At 49.5% G+C, this 23,367-nt stretch overlaps 1 protein-coding gene across 7 annotated transcripts in view; it reads right to left on the bottom strand.

Moving 5' to 3' along the window:
• LOC123366095 overlaps positions 1 to 21,536 on the bottom strand; it is a 38,092-nt gene extending 16,556 nt beyond the window's left edge. For 2 of the 7 annotated variants that reach the window (XM_045009213.1, XM_045009214.1), the window contains exons 1-3: positions 20,873 to 20,996; positions 4,418 to 4,551; positions 1,677 to 2,002 (exon numbers count right to left, since the gene is read on the bottom strand). In XM_045009213.1, the coding sequence (XP_044865148.1) occupies positions 1,677 to 2,002; positions 4,418 to 4,424 (333 nt within the window). In that variant the 5' untranslated portion in view covers positions 4,425 to 4,551; positions 20,873 to 20,996. Of the gene's footprint in view, positions 1 to 1,676; positions 2,003 to 4,417; positions 4,552 to 12,433; positions 12,558 to 20,583; positions 20,802 to 20,872; positions 20,997 to 21,422 lie in introns of those variants that run through there. The other 5 variants (XM_045009207.1, XM_045009212.1, XM_045009211.1 and 2 more) reach the window with 4 other exon arrangements.
• Positions 21,537 to 23,367: the final 1,831 nt, after the last annotated feature.

Here is a 23,367-nt window from a genome sequence, read left to right as displayed (position 1 = left end):
ATCAGCAAACATGGTCACTGGGGAAGACTAGCTACGGAGTGACTGCTGCCAGGATACAATTGATGAGATGAAGTTTTGAGTCTTTGTAAATCTTTACCATGGTGGTAAATTTAGAGTCAAAGCCATGCCTATTTTAACCTGGTTGAACAATGTCCTACATTGGATTCAGAATATTCTGATTTTGAACTCCAGGGGGGTTGGAATCCTTTCTAGCAGCCGGCAAGTTGGGAATGGATCTGTTTCGCTGGCCAGGGCACAAAGAGTGATGTTGTCTGTAAATGGACAGAGTTGTGTAACTTGAGACCTCACCCTTGCTGTGATACTACCAGCCATTTAAACCTCTCAACACAGAGGGTAGGTCAAAACAAAGAGTCTTGTATAGGAATTGTAAACTCTTCACACACAAATGCTCATTTTGTCTTTGTGATGCTGAAGATTTAATTGTTTGGGAAGAAAAAGGTTTAGGTCTTCCATGTGAGCTTCTGCTTCATACTTTCCCCTCTGCTAGGCAAACATTCCCTTCATGAATACCTTTGGTGTTGGCAGTGACCAATGGATTACTATGCCGGCTTTGACAAGGAGGGTTCAGGCTTCTGTTGTCTCAGCTACTAATTTCACTAGTTTCCCAAATAGCCTTGCACTTGTGAAAGTGGATGCACAGGGTATGGATGATTTTTTTCACGTTCATGAGTGTAAACAGTTTCCTTATAGCCAGAGAGTAAGAATGCTTTGCTACAAATCACATCAAGACCGAGGAAAAATTGCCATGAAAGAATATCTTACACACCACTTCAAGGATTTGACAAGAATGTAACCCTGAGAACTCTCACACTCAAATTGAGGCTCATACCCTAGAGACGATGGCCCACTTGCTTGCCACAAACTAGATTTTCCTTACTAAGTAAAAGAAATGGTCACAGTTGGAGTTTTGAAATTTGCTGTAGTGTCCTCACTCTTTTAGTCAATGGAATCTTTTGGAAGGAACCCCTTCTGGAGGCATGGCCATGTCTCTCTTTGGTAGGACTACTGCTGCACTTAGGTTCCCCAAACTTACACATTTTCCTGATCTTTTTATATAACATTTTAGTTTAACATCTAGATTTAACCGGGAATGAATGGAATTCTTATGTGCCTCTGTTCTGGGCACACACTGTCTAAAGTGCTCTTTAATCCTTCAATTCTGTGCAAGCCTAAGGAGAGGGGGAGTGTAGGATCCGCCGTTAGGGGAGGGGCTCTTCGTCCTCCGGGGCAGCTGGGTACCAGGCCACCTCACCACACAGGGGTGACACCACCGGCTCAGGACTCAGGCCCTCCAGCAAGGGCAGAGCAAGCAGTTCAGTCTATAAAGCCCAGGCCCTGGATCAGGGTGGGGCAACAAACACTGGTGCAGGGCTCAGGCCCTCAGGTAGGGCTGAGCAAGCAGTTCAGTCTATAAAGCCCAGGGTCAGGGTGTCGGGGCGAGGGGGAGACTGCCACCCGTGAGTGGGGTGGCAGGGGGGACGCAGGCCCGCCCACTCCTCTGCGTCCCAGCCCGGGGCCCTAACAGTGGTAGGCAGGCTGCTGCTGGGTCAGTGGGGATCCTGGCCGCAACACACTGACATTGGCTCTGGGTCTGCTGCAGTCAGACTAGGGTCTGCTGCCCCCGGGCCACTTCCAAACTCCCCCTTGGGGCCTACCTGGATCCTGGGGTCATCCTCCACCGGGTCCAGGTGCATGGATTCGTCTCGGACGGGGCTGGGCGGCAGGTCCGGCAACTCCTCCGGAACGGCGGTCCAGGGGAGCTCCGGCAGCTCCTCGGGGTAGCGAGCATGGGGGAGGGTAGAAGCCTCCTGGCGCCGAGCTCCCGGAAGGACGTCCGCTCGCTCTGGTCGCTGACCTCCCACTGAGCTCGGAAGGCCCGCCTTTATACTTCTGGGTCGGCGCGTGACCCTTTGCGGGGTAGGCTCAGAGCTCTTTAGCTCCCCCCAGTCCAGCCTCTTCCTCCTCCGGGGCGGCTGGGTACCTGATAAACGGACAGGCACAATTCCCACTCCATTGTGACCTAAATTTTGGGTCCCATTCCCTGGTCTATAGTATTAAAAAAAAAAGTGCTTAATTTGTGAAAGCAAACTATGTCAAATATGCAATATTAGCTTTTATGGATAACACTATAAAATGGCAATATTTCCAATTTTTCACCTAGCAATACATTTTCTTAGTATTTCAGAATATAATTACTTATGTGTTCTAAAACTGCCTTTATTCCCAAACCATGACATTGGATAGCTGAGACAATTTTAGCATTGCCAGAATTCAGTTTTGCAGAAAGAACATACTGCTAGTCAAATCGCTCTATGCTTCACAATTGTAACTGTTTCTACAGCCCATCTTCCCTGAGGTCCGATGGCTTGTACTCTGAAACTCATGGTTGACAGGTAACAGTACCAATGGCTAGATAAAGAATGTTGATGCCCTATTTGTCTGTTTTCCTCTCTTCAAACTCCAGCATATATAAAAATGTTCAAGGTGTTTGATGAACTGATGTATGGAATAAAATTAAGAGACACGGGCAATACAAGAGATTTCCTGTATTGCAAAGAGAATTCTATTGAATAACACCAACTTAACATATAAAACAAGGACTACGCATTCGCTTCCTACAGGACAAGGAAAATTCAATGTCTCCAAGACCCAGAACTTGGTGAGAAAGAGGAGCAGACAGAGGGAAAGGGAAATGATAGCAATCAACAGTTATTTGAAATATATCAACACCTAGGGTGGAGAAGGATTATTTAGGGTGGTGATTCAAAGGGGAGTGTGGTGGGCCGGTTGCCCGCTCTAGCCCTGAAGGGGTTGGAACAACCCTGCAGAGGGCTGTGGCTGGGGAAAGCAGCAAGCCTGGGCTGATTGGGGAGGCAGCTACAGCTGGGCCAGGCCCCAATCAGGCCACAGCTGGCCCTTATAAAAGGGCTGTGAGCCAGGCACTCAGTCAGTCTCCCTCTAGCTCTGAAGGGAGAGGGACCTGGCTGCTGGGGAAGCTAAGGGTACTAGAGTGAAGCAGGGCTAGGGAAAGGCCAGAGGAGCTGGGGAGCTCCAGACTGGCAACTCCCCAGGCCGCAGGGCCTTCTCCAAGGCCTACAGAGGTACTGAGTTGCAGGGAAAGGCAGCAGGTCCAAATCCCCCGGCCAATGATGAGTGGCCATTAGACTGCAGTCAGCCTCAGTGAAAGGGGGCTAAATGGTACTGGCAGTAGCCACTGAGACAAGGTGGAGAATAGGGGGTGGGGATTCCCTGGGGTGGATTTCTGCTGGGAGCAGGAGCCTGACGGGGAGGGCACCGGGGTCTGGGAGGGACATGGGGGCCAGTGAGGAGAGGGATAGTGACCAGCAGAGGATGCTCCAGCTAGATATGAGCTCAGTCCCTGGATGACCAGAACGAGGCACAGCAGGGCTGAGAGGATAATCAGAGACTTGTTAGAGAGGAAGAAATGTCTGGGGGTTAAGGGTGACAGCCTAGGACTCTGAGCACCCACATTCAGTTATGTTTCAATTAAGATGAGGTATTGTTGGCTGCAGGGCACAGCTACAGCACAAACATCTTCTGACTTATTGTTCATAATTATTCCCTTCAGAAAATGGAGATAATGCTACCATTTGACACCTTAAGAACCACATCTAGAAGATAGCGAAAGCAAGAAAATGGACTTAGAAGGCATTACATTTTATTAGCTAGCCGAAAGTGCTGCCACTTGCCAAGAATAAGATCAAAACACAAAGCACTTCTTTGGATGGCCTCATGGATTGGAGAGTATAAAATACTGATTAGAATGGGAGCAGGACTGGGTCCATACATTTAATTTTGAAATCTCATTAAGTAAGGTTAGACTTCTACAGGGATAAGTGGGAGCAGTCTCCTTCTTTACAATGGCTATTTAGCAGAATTACCTGTTCTCTTAAACCTCAATCTGCAAATTGCATTTTCCCAACCAAATAGACAAATGTAGGGAAAAGTCAAATTAGGGCTCGGCAGGTAACATTTCACCACGTTTAAGCTTGATGGAGTCCATATACAAGCTAAAGGATGATAGTTTGAGGTATATTTGTTTGCTTGGGATTTTAAAACACAGGAGCACATTGTAGTATTTAATGTGCTGACCATATAGTTCTCTTTAGGACATATTTATTCCTCATTTTAAATTGCTTTAAAACCATATAATTTTACGAGTTAGTACTATATATATTTGTATAAAGAAGTTTCACCTCAGTTTGGAAAGAGAATTGCGTGTATTAGCTGAAAGTTAATTTAACTATATCACACAGTGAGAACTTTTTTTTCTTGGGTATTCTTCAAATCACCATTGATAATGAGGTTTAAAGAACCTCCACACTGAAGTAATAGATTGTAACAGGATTTAAAAAGGTAGAAATGTGTAGCTCACTTTTCATCTCTTCAGCGTAATTCTGGCTCTCCTTCAGCAAGTCTCTGGCTGTTTTTAGTTCTGCTTCCAGCTGCTGGATTTTTTGCAATTGTTGATCAGACTGGAAGCAAAGACGTTTTTTTTCCCTCCATTTCCTACAACAAAACATTAGTTACAAAACAGTTGATTAAGTCAATAAATTGAGAGTAGTGTGATGTGGTATACTACCCATCTGAGTCCCATGAAGACTCTGGAAAGTTGAACTTTGGTTTCTAAACATATGCATGAGTTAGGAACACAAACGGCACTCTTGGCAGTCCGCAGAGGGCAGACAATCCTTTTGGGACGTCTCCCAGCTGGCACAGATCACAGCAGTACTTAGGTGGCTCAGAATATGGAACCAGGGAGCTGCAACCAGTTCTCTGGTGCCTGCCCATAGCAGATCTTGACACAGGATAGAATCCAGCCCACAAAAACTGAGCGTCAGTGAAGTTAAGTGACTTGCCCAAAGCCACAGAGGGGAGTCAGTATCAGAACACAGGAGAACTTTCCAGTTCTAGCTCCTGTTCTCAGACCACCCATCTCTCAGTGTGGATGAGTCAAATATATGAAGTTGCTCTTGGGAGCAAGATAGCATTAGATGTGAAGTCTTATTAGTCAGGAATACCTGGGGGCTCGGGATAGATGCTTAGAAAATGTACTATTTTTCAAAATATTTTAAGAAAAGTTAAAATACCCCATACAACTATGTCCTATCTGGGAACTGAAATAAAAGTTATTTCTAAGAAACTAACTCCTTCCACCCATCTGTTCCTGCATTGCTGGGTAACAGATGGCATGGCACTGGTGGGACTCTACTGGAAGCAAGCCATCATTTCTTCATCTACTTACTACGAGCAGATGGGCACCAGTGCACAGAGGCCAAATTCAAGAAAAGGGAGGGTCTGGATGGAAAACAAATTAAAACCTTGCCGACACAGCAAGTCTGTATTTTCAGCTATTTAAACAAGTCACCCAAAGAACATAACTAGAAGCATCAACGGTTTTAGTTATTTTCCTTTTGTCTCACAACCTCCTAGTCCAAAATATCCAACTGCTATACCGAAACAAACACACACACACACACACACTCTGCTATCAATCATTCTAAAAGACACAGGTGTCAAGAGACAACATTTTCAGACAATGCTGATGTGTAACAAATGTTTCAAAGCTGTATGAATTCTCAGCTTCCTGTGTTCAAAATATCAACAAAATTCAAGGGGTTCAAATGGCTGAAACGCCCAGCCCTCTTGCTGTGACTCAGCACAAGTGGCTCTGATTAAGAAGCATTCAACAAAAAGCTGGAACCAACAACCTAACATAGCTGCAAAAAAAAAAATAAAAAAAAAAAAAAAAAAATCCCATGCTCTGATGCAGGACGTTCACAAAACCATTTACAAGATATGCATTCTCCTACCTTAATCTGGTAAGGCTACATCCCCTCATTTGTATTTACAATTTGGCCTCAACCACATAGGCCATCATTAACTCTTGCTTGAATCATCACAATCCAATGTATTTAGACTTGAATGCTTCTGCCCTGCAAAATCTGCAAGAGTTACAGAACACAGCAGCACACCTCCTCAGTAACACAGGTTCACTTGAGTACATCAGTCCTATGTTTCACTCACTCCGCTGATTCCCCAACAGAACACTGAATCAAATCTCGGTCTTTATTTTCAAAGCTGTAAAGGAAATGGGCCCAATATACCATCTTACTCTCTCAGACTTCAGTAGCTGTGTTCCTCAGGAACAACTGTCTACACATCAGAAGTAAAACTAGCAGATGCAGCAGACAGGGCTTTTTCAGGAGCTGGCCCAATACTATGAAATTCACTCCTGCAAAAACTTAGAATGACAACTAACATCACCATTTTTCTTTTACACTCCCCGCGCCCGCCCCCCCCCCCCACACTTTGCCCTCTGGGTCAGTGGTTTTCAACCTCTTTGCCATTTGCAGACCCTAGAAAATTTCAAATGGAAGTGCAGACCTCTTTGGAAATCTTAGACATGGTCTGTGGACCCCCACAGGCCACGGCTTGAAAACCACTGTTCCGTTGTAACGACAACCTGTCGAGAACCCCTTAGACAGGGGTCTGTGCACCACAGGTTGAAAACCACTGCTCTGGGGGATATGGGAGAAATAGAAACCTCAAATAACCTCAAATAACAGATGCTAGTCACCTTAATTATTCTTAATTATTCTGAAAAGCATTCAGATACAACAGCAATTGGCACAATAGAAGAACTTAAAAAAACCCAATCGCTGATGTTGCTTCTATGACTATTCTGAGTTCTCTTCCCTTTCATTTTCCTTCTAACGCCAAATTAAAGGAAAAATCTTTTAATCTACAATCAAGGTTTTTTAAAAATCAAAAGTTATAGCCAGATGCTTTTTGTGTAAATTGGAATAATTTTACTGATTTCAATGGAGCTATGCTGATATATGCCAGAGCAGGATCTGGCTTCATAGTTAGAATTTTGTTGATAATGCTAGTCTATAGTGCTTGAAAAAGTTAAAATGTACAAATCATTTGGGGGATTTTCCCACTCCTCCATGAAATCTTAGAATTAAGCAAAACACACTTATACTTAGGAAGCAGCTAATGTTTCTAGAAGTTCCAAATCAACTCAAACAGATATTTAATATATTTTATTTTTTAAGACTAAACAAAGAGTCTACATAATTAGATTAGACAAATAATTCCATATGAACTGTAACCCTATCTGTAGTATGCTGGTGCAAAATCATTTTTTTAAACCCTGATCATACAACCAATTTTTGGCCTGGAGTCAGTCCATATGGAATCAATTGCAAAAACTGCAAGATCGGGACCTTATTTTGTATCACAGCTATAGGTCTTGTGACAGGGTCGGGCCAGAGGGCTACAGGAGAGTGATCCTATTGGGATCCAGGAAGTGGGGAGCCCACTGCTAAAAGATCACCCCAGCCTTAAGGGGGGATCCACAGGACCTGGAAAGCAAGTGGTTTCAGGAGACAACTAATGAAATAACAAGGACAGACGTGCTGTCAAAGGGTCAATCGAAGGGAACCTGATGGGGACACCGAGCAGAGAACCCCAGACAGCTCCCTCTGCTCCTCGAAGGCATCACGGGAGTCAGTGAACGCCACCCAGAGGAACTCTGCCCAGATGCGTGAATGGATGGAGAACCGGAAAGAGGCCCCACAGTTACAGGAGACTCCATTGGCCAACCTCCTCTCCCTGGTTTTATAGACAGCCATTTCAGCCAGGGCCAGGAGGAGGTTGACCAAGAGGTCCCATGACTTTGTGGGGCCACCAATAGCCAGTGCATAAATAAGGAGGTGAGGGGAAAAGTGCAGCCAGAGACGCAACTGGATATCTGTGAGGAGCCAGAATAGAGGCTGCAGCTTGGCGTACTCCAGGTAAACGTGCACCAGAGTCTCCCTCACGCAGCAGAAAGGGCAGATGTCCAGGACAGGGGTGAACTGCGCCAATTACATGCTCGTGCTCACAGCCCCTGAAGGAGCCACCAACTGACATCCCCGGCGAGCTTTGGGAGCAGGGTGGAGTATAGGTTGGCCCACCGGGGCTCCCCACCCTCTAGAGGAGGAAGGAGGTCCCTCCACTTTGTGTCAGGGTGGGACACGAAGGTGAGGAAGTGCAAGGTGTGGAGCACGAGCACGTACAGATGTTTCCTTGGCACAGTCTGGAAACAAACTGGCGTCAAGTCGTGCAGCCGGCTTACAGTGAAGGGGCAGGGAAGCCGGTTGGGTCCACAACGCAGGGGCCCGCTACAGGAGAATGAGAGAAGGCAGAAATATTAGCCCCAGATTAAGCAGGTCCTTTTTCCCTGGGTAAGATAACAGGGGCAGTTCCAGAAAAATCAGGAATTTGCTGGAACCAATTAAGGCAGGGAGGCTAATTATGACACCTGCAGCCAATTAAGAAGATCCTAGAATCAATTAAGATAGGCAGGCTAATCAGGGCACCTGGTTTAAAAAAGGACCCCACTTCAGTCAGTGAAGGGTGCGCAAGGCGCTAAGAGTGAAAGGGCCTGCGGCTGGAGGACTGAGGAGTACAAACGCTATCTGGCATCAGGAGGAAGGTCCTGTAGTGAGGATAAAGAAGATGTTGGGAGGAGGCTATGGGGAAGTAGCCCAGGGAGTTGTTCCTGTCACACAGGTGTTACGTGTAACACTGTAGACAGCTGCGATCCACAGGGCCCTGGGCTGAAACCCAGAGTAGAGGGCGGGCCTGGGTTCCCCCCATTCTCCTCCCCCCCTATTGGATATAAGAGGAGTTGACTTGGACTGTGGGTCCCACCAGAGGGGAAGGTCCCTGGCCTGTCCCCCTGACCCACTAGGTAGGTCAGCAGAGACTGTGGGGATTGTTCTCCTTCCTTTTCCCCATGCTGGCCAGTGATGGGGTTAGCTGAGTGAATGGCAGGTTTGAGCCACAAAACTGGCCAAACTGAAGGCTGCCCTGAATCTCTGAGGTAAGCAAATCCGCCAATAAGTGCAGGACCCACCAAGGCAGAGGAGGAACTTTGTCACAGTCTTTTAAGATGGTCCAAATGAGGACAGCCAGAATAAGACAGTATCGAAACACAACTTCTGGTGGAAATACACTATTCTCCAACCCAGGGCTTGCAGAGTTCCCCTGGGAGTCAGTAAGGCATAAATGGCACCAGTTCTTACTGATTTCTAGTTTAAATTATTAATTATTCCAGTTCCTTTGACTGGTTTGCTAGTAAAGCCTGTTTTGCTCTGCACAGCCTCTGTGTTAAGCTCACTGGAGTCCTTTTCCAAACGGTGTTTCACTGCTAATGCCTATGAGGAAAAACACATCACATTTTATTTGTAGTCATATTTAATCTATTTTAAAAAATTAAAAATTCCTGATGTCCCCGTAAATGATGAGCTCCAAAGATAGTTAGAAAACAAAGCAAAAAGAATAAGCCATGTTCTGCTTCCTCCTACAGAAAGAGAAGTTTGGAGTAACTGTTGACTTCTGTGTTGTATAACTAAGAGCAGAATTTGGCCCTAAACCTTGAAACTCAGCACGATGGCTTCAAAAAAAAGTACAATTAAAAATAGCTCAGATATCTGAAAAATCCATCCTCCTTTCACTCTCTAATCCTGGGTTCTAGATTCTGTATCATACCAAAAACAGTACAGGTTAAGGCAACACAAATCTTTAACTCAAGACTGGGCAAGGTTATGAACAATATTTTCAGGCACATTTTCAAGTATATAGTTGTAATGTATAAATATATTCATAATTTAAGCAATAGTTATAGTACAGTCTGGTAATCATTGGGAATCCTAACCAGTGCTTTCTTTTAAGCTCAATCATAAGGGCAGCAGATTCAACACTTGCTCTCCATTTTTTTTTTTAACATAACATATTTTGTCAAAGCGAGCACCTATTGGGTTTAGAAGATCCTTCCCCATTCCCACTCAGTCCTCAACTGTTCATTTGAGAGGTAACATTTAGGTGTTGGACTGATGATCTGCTATCACCAAATATGCCATTGAACAGCCAACAAACAGAAAGCATCAATACCAAACTGGACTCAATTCTGTACAATTGAAATACCAAGAAATTGACAAATTACCTTTTCCACTTACCATATATTCAAGGAATAGGTTACATGTTCGGAAAAACCAGTATTAGTACACCTTATTTCCCCGTTTTTATGGACCAACAAAGACATTCAGCTTGCACCTCTGTCTCCATAACCACATTCTTCGGGGGTAAGGAAAATTAGTGTCGTGCTATCCTCAATCTTAAATTGATCACCTGACTTTATATCGCTATGTAAACCAGGAAGTTAACAAGAGCATAACTGTAACACCATCAAATTCTAACTGGTTTTCAACCTTTTTAATCCGTTTTATATCCGTCATAATAGCTCTATAGTACTCCAAATTAAAAAGGAAGTAAATTTATTACCAACGTCAAGAGAGAAAAAAATGAGAATGACCTAGTTCCAGTCTAGAAAGGAGTAGGCTTTTCTGGATAAAAACCTATAGACGTCCAAGTTTCAGTATGAATCAAGTGTTTCAAGAGTAAACCTGGAAAGAAGAGTATGTGTAGAGAAAATACTAACCACCTCTGTAGAAAAGGTTTGATTAACGTGCTCACACAGCTAGGATGACACATAGCTATGGCAGACAGCTATCGTGGACAAATTTACAACCTCTGTATGAAGTCAGTGTAGACCATGTCTATCATAAATAAAAAAGCAGTTTTCTATTAGAGAGTGGGGGTAGAAAAGAAGCAGTGCTCATATCAGAACAAGGCTAAAGGGAACGGTTGTAGGGCATTACCCCCAGACTGCCTTTGGGCCCATCTGCTACCTCAGTTTACCTTCACTCTTGCATCAAACCAGCTATCACATGTGGCGATTTTACAGTAGTGCTCTCTTCCAGGTTGGTTTATTATCATAACACAAGTTTTTCCAGGTCTTGATCAGAGCATGCCCATCCTTGTAGTCCAACCCCTCTCCTAGCTGGGACTTCTGCATCCTGCAGGCCCATCAATGGAGGCTTATCCCTGCACCGCTTCCAGTTCCTTGTAAATCTCTACCCCCAAAAGGCTTCTGCCTTGGAGTTCTAGAAAATTGCCACCTGTCCTCTTCACAGGCCCTCTGCCTGGGCACTAAGGAGAGAGAGTCTCTCTCTGGCCTCTCTCACACATTTTGTGTGTGTGTGTCTCTCTCTCTCTCTCTCTTTAATGACCACAGGCTGCCCTTTTACCTGTCAGCAAGCCCGGTTTAGATGCATGCTTCTGTCACATGACCCTTGTATTTATTCCCATCATACAGGGAGATGGGCTAAACCTGACAAAAGGTGCTGCTGTGCCCCAGTCTTTTAATGGACCAGCTCACCCTGTGACAGGAACATACCACAGCTTGCTCTGACCTGTGATATGTTTAGTTGCACTTAAATATTAGTCACATATAGATCTTCACACTAGTGCTAGTGCTTCCCCTCTGCTTTCTCCTAAGCACCCTCCTATCCTCCAGCAAGACACTTGCTCCATCCCATGTCCTTAAGTACACTGGGGTGGCCTTTGGGTGGATGGCCAGGGACCAAATGGCAGGCCTACTGCTGAAGCCTCTGGGATGAGGAGGGCTCACTCTCAGACCCCGTGGAAGATTCTTCCCTAGGAAGAGACTAGAGTGGAGCTGAGGTGGCCTCATGCTGGTAGCCATGGCTTGTTGGGGATCACCCTTACACCAGGGAGCAGCACCACGGGGAAAGTGACCCGTGTCTCAGAGCTGGAGATGCGCTTCACGGTACCGAGGACTGCTGCCGGGAAGGTGGAGGCCAGCGACATGATGATGGGGAGCGTCAGGCTGGGGAGCGGTGCCACATCGAAATCCCAGAAGGTAGCCTCATCACAGATTTCCCTTTAGAGGAAACTGCCTTTGAAAGGTCTCTCAAAGATGGGCCATGCATGGGTGGCACAGGGAGAGACATCAAGTCTCTTGCTGCCTGGAATGCCTCCAATGTTGAAGGTGCCATGAAATGTTGTGGGCCCTGACGGCTCCCAAGAGTAGGTGCTAACTACTAACACTACAGTAACGAGATACAAGAAAAAAATCAGAGTCCAAAGTTAAAGAAACCACTATCGGACTTGTGAAAACAAGGAGCGTTCCAATAACCGTAACTGGTGCAAAGAAGGAACTGAGCGGGCTTGGGGCCAGCAGGGCCCAATGTACCGGCGCATAAGCACAGGGCTCCAGAGGTTGCCAAAGCCGGCCCTAGGGGTACCATTAGGGGGAAAAAATTCTGACCGCGTGCACGTGGGCACGCACACATCAAATATGGAATCGACATGAGAAGCACTCAAAAAAGAAGAATCCAGTCTTGCGTGCCTGAAGCACATATGCACCTAGAGTGGGATCTACACGGACAAATACTCAATGAATAACTTGTTCACTCTGGAAATAGTGGTCTGGAGGCAACTTTAAACTTGTGAAAAAAAATGGGTCTTGTCTTACCTTCTCCTTCTCTTTTATTTTCTATTCTAAGGAGTGACGATTGCGTTCTACAATTCGTCTTTGATGATTCAGTAGTTTCCCCATTTTTTGCACCACCATTTCATGCTATAAAGAAGTTTAATCATAAATCACAGTGATGCAAGGGGAATATTTATTATTTCTACTACAATAGCAATCCCACCCCTGCAATCAGGATTGAAACCCCACTTTAGTAGGCACTTAAAAAAAATGAAATACATACGAGGAAGTCATGGTCTCTGCCCCAAAACTGCTTACAGTCTTCCATGACGTAGTGAACGCCCACAACACAGGCATTCCATACCAAACTGATAACAGATTACACTTGGCTATAATACAAGTGTGTGCTAAGTTTCCATAAGTAAGCAGCAAAAACTAAAAAAAAAAACTAGAAGTGTTTAGGCACAGGGGATAAATTCAATGCAACTTTCAATTTACAATGAATCAGCACATTGATTCAACAGAAAACAATTACTGAACTATTTTGAACAGCAAGAACAGAACAATTTTCATTGTTTGAAGTAGGTTAGACTGAAATTTTAAACTGAAAGTCAATATGCTAAGAATTTCCTTTTTAGAGGAAATTCTCCTATTAGAAGTGTTTCAGTTTATCTGTCATTTTATTAAAATAATATACTGCTTGTAATTTTGGTGGTTGATAGAGAACTAGAGTACACTGAAACTCCATTTAATAAATTCCCAGTGTAATTTCTATTGTGAAAACAATCTGCTGATAAAAGTCTGAAAGTTGCCCAAAGCACACTACTATACATTTTCTCAGAACACAATACTACCGGGTGTAATACTACTGCTCCTTTGCCTCTTACAGTTTCATTGTGTTCACATTTTTATTTTCTGAAATCTTTTCTTTAAGACAGGTAACTATTCGTAAAGGTAATAAAAAAGGGAACCGCTGATAAGATTTAAATCATCTTTGTGGTTGGATGCTTTTAAACCAAAAGATAATTTACTTGGATATAATTTTAAAGGGATGTGAAAAATGCTACTGGCATATGTGGAGATATATTTCATTTTAAATGTATGCTTTATTGAAGTGAGGTCCTGCTTACACATTAATAAATTAGTGAGAATATTATTGGAATAGAACATTGTGACAAGAGCATCTCCTGTTGCTTCAGCTTCAATGTATTTATGGAATGTAAATATGGTGAAAAGCCAATGATTTCCACAGAAGGAGACAGTGGTGCTGTTAAAATGTCTTTTTATGACACTTTCAAATGGCTTTAGTATATATAAGATATCTGTGTTTCTTAGATATTTGTTATCGTTGTTCACTCTACCACAACAACAATATGGCATTGCTGGCTGCCTCATTAGGGAGCTGGCCTACTCTTTGTTCAGTCTATCAGAGCAACTTCTGCACCTTGAAAACTTTTTCTTTGTGGATATCTTCCCCACAGCACACACCCATGTAACTGGTTAAAAAAAAAAGCGGGGGGGGGGGGGAGGAAGGAACTGATCACTAATCCCAAAAGGCACAGAACAGCAGATGATCCCACTAGTTTCCATGGTTCTCCTGCTATGCTGTCCAGTATATCAATGCAGTGGGAGATCTACTAAACCAAACCAGTTTATGCAGTGGCAAGGAAGCTCCTGCAGAGAAAGGAAGTGCTGTGCAGGCTGCTGAAATCTTGCCCACCCTATCGCATATAGCAAAGTGTAGGTCCCATTACAGGTATGGGAAGGTAGGGGCCAACTAAGGATTTGCCTCTATGGGCTGGTCTACACGGGGGAGGGGGGGGGGGGGGAAGAGAAGGGAAATTGATCTAAGATACACAACTTCAGCTACGCTATTCACATAGCTGAGCTCGAAGTATCTTAGTTCGACTTACCTAGCTGTCCTCACGGCTGCAAATCGCCCACCACGGCTCCCCTGTCAACTCCGCTTATTGCTTCCGCTGAGGTGGAGTGCGGGCGTCAATTCGGGGATTGATTTATCATGTCTAGATGAGACGCGATAAATCGATCCCCAATAGATCAATTACTATGTAGACATGGCCTTAATGAAAGGCTGGGTTTGACTGGCTTAATTTCTTATCTGGCACCTCTTTTAGCTAGCATATGATTAATACATGTTTGCCCACTTATGCAAATTATTTCAACATTTCAATTATATCAGTACTATAGCCACAGAAATTTCTTTGCTTGCTTGCACTAAATACAAGAGGGCCTTTTTCCCCTTGATTCTTCCAGAGCAAAACGGAGAGGTCTTGGAAGGACCCAAGATCTTGCATTCTGAGCACTTTAAAACTCTTCAGTAAGGTGTGCGAATTCTTTCCTGTCATGGAAGGGATCCAGAGGTACCACCAGAATTTAGAGGGTCCAAAGGATAGAGAAAAATTCTGTCCTGGATCATGCAGGTCTGTGACTCTAAGTGGACGGGACTATTCTGTTTTCTTGTTTATGCATCAGCCTCACAGACTGCCATACAGTTCTACTAATAGGGTTTATTAACTTCTGCCTGTGCTGGTGCTGCATAAGCAAAAGTACAAGATATTTTAGCTCATGTAAAGATATTTAAATCTTTTAAGGGCATAAGGAAATGGAGGGAAATGGTGGACTTAAATATACAGCAGAACCTCAGAGTTACAAACTCAGGAATGAACGTTGTTCATAACTCTCAACAAAACATTATGGTTGTTCTTTCAAAAGTTTTCAGCTGAACATTGACTTAATACAGCTCTGAAATTTTATTATGCAGGATTAAAATGCTGCTTTCCTTTTTTTTCCTTTTAAGTAGTTTACATTTAAACACACTACTGTACTGTATTTGCCTATTATTTTTGCCTCTGTTGCTGCCTGATTGTGAACTTCCAGTTCCAAAGGAGGTGTGTGGTTGCCTGCTTAGTTCATAACTCTGGTGTTCATAACTCTGAGATTCTATTGTAGATCAACAATGGTAGCTGTCTGTTTTACCTGAAGCTGCTGCAGCAGCATTGAGAGGTTCCCCCTCCACAACCAGAAAACACCTGAGTAGCTTATTTGTCACAGTACAGCATTGACAACTAATAGGATCAGTGACAATGTAATCATAAATGTACAGCAAGCACTGCAAAATTAAGAAGTGCACTGATAGAGTAATATTTATAGATGTACGCCAGAGGTCGGTAACCTTTCAGAAGCGGTGTGCCGAGCCTTCATTTCTTCGCTCTAATTTAAGGGTTTGCGTGCCAGTAATACATTTTAATGTTTTTAGAAGATCTTTCTATAAGTCTATAATATATAACTAAACTATTATTGTATGTAAAGTAAATAAGATTGTTAAAATGTTTAAGAAGCTTCATTTAAAATTAAATTAAAATGCAGAGCTCCCCCAGACCAGTGGCCAGGACGTAGGCATTGTGAGTACCACTGAAAAATCAGCTCGCCCAGGGGTAGGCAACCTGTGGCATGATGTACACCAGGGGTCTCAAACTCAAATGACCCCGAGGGCCGCATGAGGACTAGTGCATTGGCCCGAGGGCCGCATCACTGACACGCCCCCTTGCTGCCCCTGGCCCCACCCCCAATCCACCCCTTCCATGAGGCCCCGCCCCTGCCCTGTCTCTTCTCCACCTCCTCCCCTAAGCGCGCGCAGTTTTAATAAATATATACACTCAGTAATGCACCTCACTCAAAGGACAAAACACGCACTTAGATTTACTGCCTAAGGCTCTGGGAGGGAGTTTGGGTGGGGGAGGGGGTCTGGATGCAGGCTCTGTGCTCGATGCAGGCTCCAGGCTGCGGCAGGGGGTGGGGGTGCAGGCTTTGGGACGGAGTTTGGGGATAGGAGGGAGTGCAGGGGTGAGGGCTGTGGGGCTGAGGGTGAGGGGTGCATGATGCAGGAGGGGGCTCAGGGCTAGGGAAGAGGGTTGGGCTGTGGGGTGAGGGCTGTGGATGAGGGGTTCATGATGCGAGGGGGCTCAGGGCTAGGGAAGAGGTTTGGAGTGTGGGGTGAGGGCTGTGGATGAGGGGTTCATGATGTGGGGGCGCTCAGGGCTGGGGCAGAGGATTAGGGTGCGGGGGGATGAGGGGTTCATGATGTGGGGGCGCTCAGGGCTGGGGCAGAGGATTAGGGTGCGGGGGGATGAGGGCTCTGGCTGGGGCTGAGGATTAGGGTGCAGGGGGATGAGGGGTTCATGATGTGGGGGTGCTCAGGGCTGGGGCTGAGGATTAGGGTGCGGGGGGATGAGGGGTTCATGATGTGGGGGCGCTCAGGGCTGGGGCAGAGGATTAGGGTGCGGGGGGATGAGGGCTCTGGCTGGGGCTGAGGATTAGGGTGCAGGGGGATGAGGGGTTCATGATGTGGGGGTGCTCAGGGCTGGGGCTGAGGATTAGGGTGCGGGGGGAATGAGGGCTCTGGCTGGGGCTGAGGGTTTGGGGTTGGAGAGGCTCAGGGTAAGGGCAGCCTGCCTTGCCAGTACTGGCGGGGGGCAGGCACTAGGACCCTGCGGCAGCAGACAGCAAATCTGCTGGGAGCCCTCCGGGCAGCAGGCAGGGGAGAGGCGCGCTGCGTTCTGTCAGGCAGGGACGCAACACAACGCGGCGGAGGGGGGGGAACACGCGGAGGGGGGGGGGGTGGCAGGCGGGGGCTGGGACCTGCTCCAGGCAGGGTCGCGGCGGCGGGGGGAGACCTGCGGTGGCCGGGGCCGATCCAGGCAGGACCGGGGAGGGGGGGCGGGAAGAGACCCAGCTCCAACTATTGCTGGAGCAGGGCGCCCAGCCCTGAATATTGCTGGGGCCCGGGCCCCACACAAGTATATAACCTGCCGCCCATGCCCCCCGGTCTATAATATATAACTAAACTATTATTGTATGTAAAGTAAATAAGATTGTTAAAATGTTTAAGAAGCTTCATTTAAAATTAAATTAAAATGCAGAGCTCCCCCAGACCAGTGGCCAGGACGTAGGCATTGTGAGTACCACTGAAAAATCAGCTCGCCCAGGGGTAGGCAACCTGTGGCATGATGTACACCAAGCACCACATAATTCCCAACCGGCCCCAGAACAGCAAGACCAGATAGAGCACAGTACACAACATATTACTATGGCTCACTGTTAAAGTGCTCTTTGAAAGCCTCCCTGATCTGTACAGCTTCACTTTGAACTCTAACAGCCTTCATGTCTAGCTATAAAAACTCAGTCACTCCACCACTGTCCTAATAGCAACTTTTCCCCGTTTGCTTCACCGATATTATGCAAGACACAGCAGTCAGCTAAACCATTAGGATCCCCGCCTCTCCCCCCAGAACACACCGAGATCCAATCTTGTGATTAAACACCACCAGCACCCATTGTATCTACCAAAAGCACACCCAACTCTTTAAGGTGCCACAAGTACTCCTGTTTTTTTTGCGGATACAGACTAACACGGCTGCTACTCTGAATTCTGCACATGCTGAGCTGGTAGCTGAATCTTTCCTGGGTGCTGTTGAGGTGGATGCCTTCATGAGCCAATGGCGCAAGGGGTAGGTTGGGTCCTCCCAGTATCACTACTCACATTTCAACATTGCCAATAGTAATCTGCCAGTCAAGAAAGTCTCTGATTGTAACTTTCAACAGTCTTGTGTTCTTAATAATGCAAGCATCACGTATCTTCCCTGACCAGCCAACACTGATATTGGTGAAGCATTTTTGATGACCCACCAATGCTTGCACAACCATATAAAGGTAGCCCTTTCTGTTGATTGAGGAGGGGTGGCAGGGAGAGGTGACGCATACAGGGTAAGGGGGCCAAGGCCAGGGCTGCTGCTGGAGGGCAGGGTCTAGCGCAGGGGTCTCAAACATGCGGCCCGCGGGCCGCATGCGGCCCGCGGAGCTCTTCCCTGCGGCCCGCGGAGCTCCCCAGGGGAGCTCCGCAGGGGCCCCCAAGAGAAAAGCGGAGGCTCCCGCCTCCGCCCCTCTCCTGGAGCCTCGGCGCATAGAGCGCCGAGTCTCCGTCCGAGCGCCTGAGCCCCGCCCCGATCCGAGCCGCGTGGGGAGGGGGCGGGGCTGGGAGCTCTGGGCTGAGCGCTGCGCTCGGCGTGGAGCTCCCAGCCCCGCCCCCTCACCACGCGGCTCTGAGCGGGACCGCCGGAGACGCGCTCGGGTAAGGGGGGGGGGAAAAGCGGGACCCGCCGGGGCCGGGCCGGGCCGGGGGAGGGAAGCGGGACCCGCCGGGGCCGGGCTGGGGGGGGGAAGGGAAGCGCTCAGGGCTGGGGCAGAGGATTAGGGTGTGGGGGGATGAGGGCTCTGGCTGGGGCTGAGGATTAGGGTGCAGGGTCCTAGTGCCTGCCCTCCGCCAGTACTGGCAAGGCAGGCTTCCCTTACCCTGAGCCTCTCCAACCCCAAACCCTCAGCCCCAGCCAGAGCCCTCATTCCCCCCGCACCCTAATCCTCAGCCCCAGCCCTGAGCACCCCCACATCATGAACCCCTCATCCCCCTGCACCCTAATCCTCAGCCCCAGCCAGAGCCCTCATCCCCCCACACCCTAATCCTCTGCCCCAGCCCTGAGCGCCCCCACATCATGAACCCCTCATCCCCCCGCACCCTAATCCTCTGCCCCAGCCCTGAGCGCCCCCACATCATGAACCCCTCATCCCCCCGCACCCTAATCCTCTGCCCCAGCCCTGAGCGCCCCCACATCATGAACCCCTCATCCACAGCCCTCACCCCACACTCCAACCCTCTTCCCTAGCCCTGAGCCCCCTCGCATCATGAACCCCTCATCCACAGCCCTCACCCCACAGCCCAACCCTCTTCCCTAGCCCTGAGCCCCCTCGCATCATGAACCCCTCATCCACAGCCCTCACCCCACAGCCCAACCCTCTTCCCTAGCCCTGAGCCCCCTCGCATCATGAACCCCTCATCCACAGCCCTCACCCCACAGCCCAACCCTCTTCCCTAGCCCTGAGCCCCCTCCTGCATCATGTACCCCTCGCCCTCAGCCCCACAGCCCTCACCCCTGCACTCCCTCCTATCCCCAAACTCCGTCCCAAAGCCTGCACCCCCACCCCCTGCCGCAGCCTGGAGCCTGCATCGAGCACAGAGCCTGCATCCATACCCCCTCCCCCACCCAAACTCCCTCCCAGAGCCTTAGGCAGTAAATCTAAGTGCGTGTTTTGTCCTTTGAGTGAGGTGCATTACTGAGTGTATATATTTATTAAAACTGCGCGCGCTTAGGGGAGGAGGTGGAGAAGAGACAGGGCAGGGGCGGGGCCTCATGGAAGGGGTGGATTGGGGGTGGGGCCAGGGGCAGCAAGGGGGCGTGTCAGTGATGCGGCCCTCGGGCCAATGCACTAGTCCTCATGCGGCCCTCGGGGTCATTTGAGTTTGAGACCCCTGGTCTAACGCCAGAAGCAGGTCCAGGGTCTGGGGAGAGAGGCTGGGGGTGGAGCCACAGCCAAGCTGCCTATGGGGCTGGCAGATGAGCTCACAGGCCCCACACCCTTGAGGTGAGAAGCCACTCCAAGAAGCAAGCAACAGGGAGACGTCTTAGGCCACGCATCAGGGCTGGGGTTACATGTGTTATAAAACCCTAGCGAAGACATGCCCTAGATTAGCTGTGTCCTCAGCTCTACCAGTGAGTCTTATCCCAGAACATCCAGACATTCTGGAAGGCTTTCCATGAAGATCTGAAGTGAAATCCTCAACAATTTAATAAACAGCACCTTGACCCTAATCATACAAACTTGTAAAGACTCTGGACAAGTCATCCAAGGTGGCAGCAGGAAAAAAAGAGGTAACATCCTATCAGCAGGCCAAATTACTCACTACTTGCTGCAAAGAAAGAAGTTTTCTTACAACAGTTAGCAGCAGTCACAAGAAAAACAGTGCAACAGGAGTCAGAAGATGCTAAACAAAGCGACCTGCACACAAACAAACAGTTTTTCAAGCAAGGGTGTACACGAGGGGGCCTGAGAAAGAGGGACCTGCTGCCACTTGCCGTGGAGTGTCTGCCGCAAATCGGCTCCTACTGGCCAGCGCCGCACACTGCCCGGGAGCACGGGCGGCCCGCTATAGGCCAGGCTCACACACGCAGCTGAAGCCAGGGCTGCAGCGGGGGGGGCTCAGGGAGGCTGATTTATACACAGCTGGTGCTGGGCAACCCCCGTCCCCCCCGTCCCCGGGCAGGAGCTGGTTTTACACAAACCTTTCCAGGGACGAAGCCTAAACCGTAGCCCAGAGACCGGGGGAGGGGAGGGGCGGGCCGTGACCTCTGAGCGCCTGGGGAGAGCGGGCCAGAGACCCGGCGGTGCCCACGGGGAGCGGCCGGAGCCACACTGGGTGACCCAGGCAGGAGGAGAAGGGCCGGGCCGAGGCGCCCCCCAGCCCCGCTGCCTGCGCGGGGACCAGCGCCCGCTCCTTCACTCCTCCCCCGCCCCGACAGGAGGCGGTGCCCGGCTCCTCGCCCGCCCCGCCCCGCCCCGCCCCGCACTCACCGGAGCGCCCGGGGCTGCCGGGTCCCCGCTCCCTTCCCCAGCGCTCAGGTTCGAACAACCGGCGCCGCACGGTCAGTTACACACACACACACACACAAAACCCAGGATAGCGCTGATTGGCCATTAGCGCAGCCACTCACGAACCAGCTGCCACCATGGACCAATGGGCTCCAACCGCAGCGCCGAGCCCCTTCGATTGGGGCGTTCGGAATTATTCAAACTCCATTGGCTGAAGTGGGAGGGGGTGTGATTGGCTCCGATGCTGTCAGCAGGCTGTAGGCGCAAGTGAAAAAGCAGCAGCAATCGCAGCGAGAGGGGGGAGTTACTGGCTGTTTATTAGGGAGGCTCGGAAGCAACACGTCACGCGGTGTGGCCAATGGGAAGGCAGATCGCTCAGCGAGCCAGGGCTGCGTTCTGTGGGGCGGGCAGGGGAAAGGCAGCGTGGAAATGTTCTGGTGCCGGATAGTGAGCGGTGCGTCTGTTCTAACTGTGCACATCTGCCCCCCCCTCACCCCACCCGGGCTGACCCTGCAGCTGGGCTCCTACTTACCTCAGTGGGACTCTTGCCTAGAGATCAGCTGCCTGGCATGGTGCCCACAAAGCCTGCTGGTCTTGGCTAGACAGGCGAGAAGCTGCCCCTGTTCCTTTCCTTACGTCTCTCTTTCTTTCCTTCCTCTAATGCCTATTTCAAGGGGGTGGGGAACACCCCCACAATACAAGTTGCTCAGAAAGCTGTGCCAGCTCTTCACCCTACTTCACCTCAGGGCAGTGCCCGGGCGAGGGCGAGGGGAGTGAGGCACTTGCCTCAGGTGCAGAAACTGGCGGAGAAAGAAAAAAAAAGCCGCTGGCCAGGAGATATTTATAACCCAGGTGATCCCCCTCCCTGGCCCCACCTGCTGCCCCCCCCCACGCCTCCCATGAGTGCCCCCCCGGCCCCACCTGCTGCCCCCCCACGCCTCCCATGAGTGCCCCCCCCCCGGCCCCACCTCCTTCTGGACAGAGCAGCAATTGCTGCCGCAGGGTCCTAGCGCCCCCCATTTCCTGACCCTGAGCCTGCCCTTCCCCCTCAGACGTTTTCATTTTCCAACGAGACCCTCCAGCAGCACAGAGCCCCTCTCCCTCCGCCCGCAGTCACTGCTCCTGCCCCATGCTGGGCAAGAAGGTAGCCCCATCCCTTGCCCTCAGTGAGGTTACAGTCAGGGGCAACAGCAGGGGAGGAGGCGCATGCAGCACCTCCTGGCACCCACCACAGGGGAAGTTAGGGAGATTCCTGGACCTGAGAGGGGCCCTAGGAGCCAATGCAGTGACAGTGGTGGAGGTGAATGTGCTGCTGGGGGGGCAGGAAAGGGGGGCTCCTCCCCCAGAGCTTGCTGCTGCCAGCAGGGAAAGGGCTGGGGGAAGTCCTCCTCTCTGGCCCCTGTCCCGGAGCAGCCTGCCTGCACCCCAAACTCAGCCCCAGCCCTGCCCCACCCCAGAGCCCACACCCCCAGTCAGAGCTTTCACCCTCCACTGCACCCTCTGCCCCCACCACAAACCCTTCATCTCCAGTCCCAACCAGAGCCCTCATCCCCCTGCACGCTGCCCCTCTCCCCCAGCCCTGAGCCCCTCCCATTCCCAGCCCCAGACGGAGCCCTCACCCCCTACACTCGCCCTGAGCCCCTCCCATTCCCCAGACCTCCCATTTCCAGCCCCAGCCAGAGCCCTCACCCTGAGCCCCTCCCACACTCCAAACCCCTCACCTTCAGCCACAGTCCTCACCCCTGCACCCCGTTCCTCTGCACCCCTTCCATCCCCAAACTCCCTCCCAGAACCTGCACCCCCTCCCTCCGTACCTCTTCCCACCCCCAAACTCTCTTCCAGAGCCTGCACCCCATTCCCCTGCCCCAGCCTAGGGCCTGCACCCCAGACTGCCTCCCTCACCCAAACTCCCTCCCAGAGCCGTGGGCAGAGTTTGGGCAGAGCGGGTTCTGGGCACCACCAAAATTTCTACAAACCTGCCACCCCTGATCCTGACTGCAAACCTGAACTCCCAGCATTCTCAGGACACATGCTGATCCCTAGTGGCCACTGCTGATATCCAGCACCTCCCTCCTCTCTTAACCTGTGAGTCCCTCTCTGCATTGGAACTAGACTGGAACCAAAGACTATCTTGGAAGCAACATTACCAGCCCAAGCAGTCAAAAATCATGAGTTGACCCCCCCAAAATCACAGGTTTTACTGCCACCACTTCATTCATTCTTCGGCGGCAGGCCCTTCCCTCCGAGAGGGACTGAGGGACCTGCCGCCGAATTGCTGCAGAAGAGCCAGCCCTGGGGGAGGGCGCAATTTTATATTCTTGCCTGGGGCTCAAAAATACCTAGTAACGGTTCTGCATCAGGGGTCTCAAACTCAAATGACCATGAGGACTAGTACATTGTCCTGAGGACTGCATTTACTGACACACACCCCCCCCATGCCTCCTTCGGCCCCACCCTCATTCCAACCCCTTCCCCCA

This window comes from Mauremys mutica, chromosome 3 (assembly GCF_020497125.1).
Source record: "Mauremys mutica isolate MM-2020 ecotype Southern chromosome 3, ASM2049712v1, whole genome shotgun sequence".
In the NCBI taxonomy this organism is placed as follows: domain Eukaryota; kingdom Metazoa; phylum Chordata; order Testudines; family Geoemydidae; genus Mauremys; species Mauremys mutica.
This window is presented reverse-complemented; position numbering and strand designations above follow the sequence as displayed.